General features: G+C 32.7%; 1 protein-coding gene across 1 annotated transcript; it reads left to right on the top strand.

The window, feature by feature from the left end:
* Positions 1 to 4,370: 4,370 nt before the first annotated feature.
* Positions 4,371 to 5,206, top strand: LOC123668535 (zinc finger protein 248-like). Its single transcript, XM_045602268.1, has 2 exons — positions 4,371 to 4,395; positions 4,548 to 5,206. Exons 1-2 carry the CDS (start codon positions 4,371 to 4,373, stop codon positions 5,204 to 5,206), a joined length of 684 nt encoding a protein of 227 aa, XP_045458224.1.
* Positions 5,207 to 7,356: the final 2,150 nt, after the last annotated feature.

Here is a 7,356-nt window from a genome sequence, read left to right as displayed (position 1 = left end):
TTATTTATTTTATAACTCTGCGAACTGAACAATTACTTTTCTATTGAATTCTACGAGGACCAAGTCGCGGGCACAGCTAGTTTTAAATATGTCTCATAATGGTTAATACTTGCTATACTATTCGTTGTTTTTGAAAAGGATTAGGTACGAAAGTCTTATTCTTTGACGTAAATCTAAAGAAATCTACGAAAAAGAAAAATCTAAGGAAATCATTGACGTAAACCTAAGAAATTAGATTTACATCAATGATTTTAACATAAATATACGTATAGATACATAATAGTTGTGTGAGCGTGAATGTTCTGACGCACTGTATTTTAATATTTTTGCGAATAGGCAAATATGCGGCGGTCGCTGTAGTCTGCAGGTGAACTGGAGAAGGAAGCGAACGCGGCGCGGGCGGCGCTTCGTCTGCCAGTTCCTTGCAATGCGTGTTGTGAGATGAACGTGTCGGGTGTGCATATAAAAGCGAAGAAGTTTCGTGTGTGAATGTCCAATGTTTCCATGCAAGGTGCGGGGGCGGTGGGACCGGTCGACGGTCGCACGCTCGACCCGACGACCTTACGTACCGTTCACTGTACGCAACACGATTCTCGTGATTCTAAGTGCATCTTCAAACTATAAAATGCAATAGATAAGAAACACGTCTAGTGTTAAATTTTGATAGACCTTGTGTGTGAAATGTACACAGCAGTGATCGTTCAAAGTTCCGATATACCGGCTGGATGATGTAAAACATGTATGTTCCAATACTTTTATGTTTAACTGCTTAACAGTAAAAGATATGTTAACACATAGGTATGGCTGAAAAAATTAAATACTAATTAAGTACTTCCTGAAAAGAATATTCACTAATTTTATAATTTTACTGAGAAAGTGTACTTTTTATGATAAAATTAAAAAATTTAACTATAGTACGGATGTATCTAACTATACCTACATTTTAGGCATTTTTATAAACACAAATAAAAGATTTAAATACCTAATAATTTGGAAAAAATAATTTAATTGTTAGTCTTACGTTAAATTACTATATAACCATCGTCATCAAAAACCAACACTCGTAGAATTTTCGTAGGTAAATTTTTATATATAAGAAAAAATAACAATGATTGATTGTTATAGAATAGTATAAAAATTAACATTCTTATACACTACTAGCCCACGACTTCGTCCACTTCAAACAAAAAAGTTATTATTAAGTTCGCAGAGTTATAAAATAAATTTCTAAAATAAAAGTAGTCTAAGTTACTCCTTATTACATCAGCTATCTGCCAGTGAAAGCCTCGTCAAAATCGGCCCAGCCGTTTCAAAGATTAGCCGGAACAAACAGACAAATAGACAAAAATTGTAAAAAATGTTATTTTGGTATATTTAGGTACTGTGTATACATCCATATCCATTTAGTAAAAAGCGGATATTTTAATATTACAAACAGACACTCCAATTTTACTTATTTGTAGAGCTCGTATACAAATATTAGAATTTAAATTAATATTTAATATTGATTAAATGAAAATGAAATAACAAACTACGCATTTAAGATTATCAAATATTATCTCAGTATTCTCTCAAATTTCTAATATTGATATTACGGAATTATAAATTAGCAAGAAAAACGTTATTCATGCTATTAGTTATTGTAGACTACATAGGTACTTACATCTAAAACACAATCGAATTTCGGCATAATATCTACCATATTAAAGTATACCTACTATTTTTTCGTTTTATGTGAATAGTTTTAATTATTTTTAAACGGAAAATAAAGTTGAAAAACCGATATAACACACATTTTTAACTATATTATTTCTTAAAAACCATCAAAGATTGAAGACGCGTTAGCGCAGTGGTTACAGCATCTATTTGATGATTTTCCCGCACATGACAAGCGTACGTAACTAACTGTGTGTACGAACTACGAGTATATTATTCATATGTACTATTTGTATTTCTGGAAACCCGACAAAGGCTTTGCATCCAAGTTACCCTTTGTTTTTTATACTATAGGTGTACCAATAACCAGCTAAACTATATAGACATATCCCTGTTAATCACTAAATACTTTTGCGTTACTATTATTATTATTTATTAGTTCTTCCAAGTAAATTTTCTGATATAAAGGTTTATATCAGTTTTTTTTTTTAATTCAACTAGGTCGGCAAACAAGCGTACGGCTCATCTGATGTTAAGCATCGCAAGCGCGTTCCTGACCCTGCCCCTAAACCCACTCTGAGGTCTGATCACCTTAGCACTCGAACACAACACTGTTTTAAAACAGTATTAGGTATTTATTTAGCTGTGATCTTCTGTAATGTTGAGGTACTTCCCCAGTCGAGCTGCTCCAGATTTTGAGCAGGATATTTCCTGCTGTGTCCTAAATGAGTTAAACTATACCTAAAACCAGATAAACTATATAAACATAATCAATGTAATCTAATATATAAAATTCTCGTGTCGCGGTGTTTGTAGTTAAACTCCTCCGAAACGGCTTGACCGATTCTCATGAAATTTTGTGTGCACATTGGATAGGTCTGAGAATCGAACAACATCTATTTTTCATACCCCTAAATGTTAAGGGTAGTCCACCCCTAATTTTTTATTTTTATTTTAAAATAAATTATTTATTCTTTATTTTATTATGATTTGGCGTTGAAAAATACATACAACCCTAAATTTTCACCCTTCTACCACCAACCCCTATTTATAAATAGCGTTTAGCGGCAAGACAACGTTTCCCGGGTCAGTTAATCTTATATATAAAATTCTCGTGTAACAATGTTACCTACGATACTCCTCCGAAACGGCTGGACCGATTTTTATGAAATTTTGTGTGCATAGGTATCGGGTAGGTCTGAGAATCGGCCAACATTTATTTTTCATACCCCTAAGTTATAAGGGGGCGGGGGATTAAAGGGTTAATAACGTATGGCAAAACTTGCGGGGTTAGCTAGTAATAATTTGAATTTATTTATTTATTATATCCCCGTTAATCACTAAATATTTTTGTATTATTAATAATACTACCTACTTCTTATTTACGTATACGTATGGCAAAACTTGCGGGGTTAGCTAGTAATAATTTGAATTTATTTATTTATTATATCCCCGTTAATCACTAAATATTTTTGTATTATTAATAATACTACCTACTTCTTATTTAGTAGGGCTTCCAAGTAAAGCACGAACAAAGACACCCGGGGTGTATCTACTAGTATAATACTTATGCTTCCAATTACATTATTCTGGACAATTTATTTTTCACTAATACATAAACCACAATCGTGCTCATTAATAATTTATTATTGACATTAGTGCTTCCTCAAAATTAGTTTAAGCATCTACTAATCATCACATACCTAGTATAAAACAAAGTCACTTCCCGCTGACTGTATGGTTAGATCTATAAAACTATGCAACGGATTTTGATGCGGCTTGATTTGGAAAATAGGATTATTCGAGAGGAAGGTTTACCTCTACGTTATAATACATGCATAATATAACAAGTTAGAGGTAAGTAAGTAAGTCAATCAAGTAAGAGGAACACTGATAGTTTTTGCAACCGTGCGAAGCCGGTGCGAGTCGCTAGTAATAATTAAAGACTAAATAATTTAATATTACCTCTATCAAGTAAATAATGTTGTAAGACACATTCTCTTAAAAACATGTTTAAGTTTAGATAATATCTAATATATTTGAATATTATATCTTCTGTCATCTACTTGATTATCATCTATCTTCTACTTGATAAAACTTTACATCTGTAGGTACATACAGGCTGTACTATAGATTATTTTGCAAAAAGTACTTCGAAAGTTACAAATAAGTGCTTTGATATCAAATATAACACGCAGTCAGACGTATAACAAAACGATAAGGCACTCTTATTAACCGATCTACTTACAATTACAACCCTAGCAGATCTCTTTTCAAGTAAAGCTATTAGTAACGCCTTTTAAAGAAAAAAAAATTAAAACCAGTACTCTTATATTCATCGTAAACTTAAGGGGATCTCTTTTGTGCTACCGCGGAGAGCTCCTATTGGCCAAAAAATATTTGTGCCTTGCCAATGAGATTCCAAGGATAAGGGTCGCGCCCATACACTTAAGTGAACAGATGCGCTAAAGGTGCAATATATTATCTTTGTTTGCTTGTGTTATATCATCTCACAAAGTAAATAAATTAAAAAAAATATATATCACCTGCCTTCAAGTTGACTACCGTTTATTATTTACAGTTAGACCACGTCTTAGAAATGTCGTGTTCCCTTCAAAAAGACATATTTAAACAAGTTTTCTCTACTTAGGAACATTTGGACGAATATACCGTATAACATCGTTTCAAAGTTTGTAGCAAAATTTAAAATCAAAATGTTTTATGTTGATAGAAAGAAAAGTCAGTTGACATTTTCTACGCAAGGGCACTCCAACACAGATCTCCTCTCGGCATTTCGTTTGGAAAGATTTTGGCTATACTAAATGTAAATACCTAGTATAAAATAAGAGAATCTGTTTAATTTATATAATGTTTGATTTTTTTTTCTACAGGCTGGTATGCAACGCTGGGTGCTGCGGGGCTTGGGGAGGGAAGCAGCGGTATTACTACTATGGCGGAAACAGCATCCATAGTCCAGAGTCCGAAATACATGCGCAAACGCCGGCGGCTCTCAAGGCTTCTCGATAAACTATCTGTTCAAATAAGTAATAACAATCATTATCCATTACCCCATTGGCTCATGCTCGACTCTCCATGTTACGACTCGAAAACATCCGAAGATGTTCCTCTCGATCTTTCTTTAAAATCAGAAGTTCCGAAGACGTCTAAAGAACAATCCGGATATATGTGCGACACTTGCGGCCAAACTTTCGCCGTTCACGATCGCCTGGCCAAACACGTTGCCTCTCGACACAGAGACAAGGCACCGGAATCGACGCGTGCTTATGAGTGTGAAATATGTCGTCGCCGGTTTGCTCGGTCTGATATGTTGACAAGACATGCTCGTTTACATAGTGGTGTAAAACCTTACTCTTGCTCTGCTTGTGGACAAGTATTCTCGCGATCAGACCATCTGGCTACTCATCAACGTACCCACACCGGCGAGAAGCCATACCGATGTCCAGCTTGTCCTTACGCAGCTTGTCGACGTGATATGATTACGCGGCACATGAGAACACATACGCGAAAGCCACAAGCAACAGAAATTTAAACATAGTCTATGAAACGGGAATCATAAAAGAAAATCGCACTATTTTACTTTTTGTTTCTAATTCACTTGGTACTTATTGCATATTTTCTTCTTATTTATTTATTTTTTAAATTATAGTATTTAGACGTTAACGTAATATCTTCTTAATAGATATAAATTACGCGTCACGTTGTTTGTCCGCGATGAACTACTTAACCGATTTTAATCAAATTTGCACACTGTGTGCAGTTCGATTCAATAAGAAAGATATCCTATCTTCTACGATATAAATAATAAGGCGGTACGAAGTTCGCCAGGACAGCTAGTCTAATATATAAAATTCTCGTGGGACAGTGTTAGGAGCCAAACTCCTCCGAAACGGCTTGACCGATTCTTATGAAAATTTTTGTGCACATTTGATAGGTGAGAGAATCGGTAGTAATCGTAAACTATTTTTTAAACTCCCTAAGTTATAAGGGTGGCCCACTCCAAAACATTTTTATTTTTTATTTAATTTGGCTAATTTTTTTGATTTTTATTTTATTATAATTTAGCATTGGCTTCTACCACCAGCACCTATTTTTAATAGCGTTTAGCGGCAACAAGTAATGATACTTAAGTATATATTTTTACTTTTAGGATAGCGAGAAGTTTCTACGTATGACAACTGTGTTATAATGCCTTTAAATTAGGTAAGGACATATCACATTGCGATATTTGAATAATTTAAAAGCGAATTGTTTGGCTCAAATGCGAATTTTACCGATTATTTAAAGTAGTCGTACAATTCATTATATGCTCGTAAGCGCAATGCGATGTGTCTTATAATAAGTTGTTTTGCTTCGCATATTGGCCTCTTGAATATATTATATTTATTATCATGGTTTTACGTTAAGTATTGTTAAGTTTTGCATTTTTAAATATTCAGCATTTCCAGAAGACTCTGATTTTTGTGTTCAGTAGACCTAGTAATTTAAAAAATGTCATAATATTATACAACACACGGGATAATGGACTTCTGCACAATTATCAAAGGTTTTTGACGTGAAAACGTCTAATAAATCGATGAACGCCGGCGGCATGCACGAAAAAGGATGACTCATTGCGATACGCTCATTGTCCCGTTACGCTCAGTGATTAGCATATGGAATAAAGATATCATTCGATTGACTTTGGATGTTTTTTGGATGTTTTGTTTGTTTGGATGTTTTGTTATATCGTTGTCACGTTAAACTATCGTCCGTAAACTTTACACAACCAATTCTTTTTTTGTTTTGCTTTTCATTTTGACTATCTACTAATTAAAGTTATAATTTGTAGCTATTTAATTGTTAAGCTGTTTTATGTAATAAAATTGTTTTTATATTTTAAAAACCTTATAATTTGCTTTTGGCTATGTTAAAATTTTAAACATGTCGCTATTTTTCGGCTTGTCTTGTTATTTATAGAAATGGTAGATATAAGGTTTGAAAATCGATCGATGAATAAGTTTTTTTTTTTCGTGGATATGAAATATTTTTCATTTCTGTTTTGTGTGTTAGAAAATCATGGGTTACGATTTTATTTAGTGTAAGCGTATAATTAGAAGAAATTTAATTCAATTTTGAGTGTCCCATCTCTAAAAAAGCGGTATATTATATTTGTGGATCTATTATAGTTTTTGTCTATTTTTTAAAGTTCCATTATATTATGAAGTCAGATATCAATTCCACTTTTTTAAATATTTAAACGCGCGTTAATTTTAAGCATAAATTTAGCGCTTAGGTACACGTATGTTATATATTATGTACTTTTTAAAATTATTATCTTTTTTTTACAAACCTTAGCAAAAAAATTGCTATAATAAAATACTGTACGATTTTACCAAACGAATAAGTGAAACAGGCTTTCCTTTGTTACATACATAAACTCTGTTTAAATCAAATAAAGTTAATAAATATTTGCCTCTTTTATAAATTCTTGGAATTTATTCCCCATATATTATAAATTGTACCAACTGTATAAGTTTATTTTTATTTTATATATAATATAAATTTATATTAGGTGCATTACTATACCTTTATCAATATTAAAAACTACAATCGCCTTAAATACTTACATATAGTGTATACCACTGTAGCAGTTAAATATAATCATATTAAATGTTTAGATTTTAGTCTGTAGATTTCCAG

This window comes from Melitaea cinxia, chromosome Z (genome assembly GCF_905220565.1).
Source record: "Melitaea cinxia chromosome Z, ilMelCinx1.1, whole genome shotgun sequence".
NCBI classification, from domain to species: Eukaryota; Metazoa; Arthropoda; class Insecta; order Lepidoptera; family Nymphalidae; genus Melitaea; species Melitaea cinxia.
The sequence above is the reverse complement of the archived record's forward strand: the minus strand, read 5'-3'. Positions and strand labels throughout refer to the sequence as shown.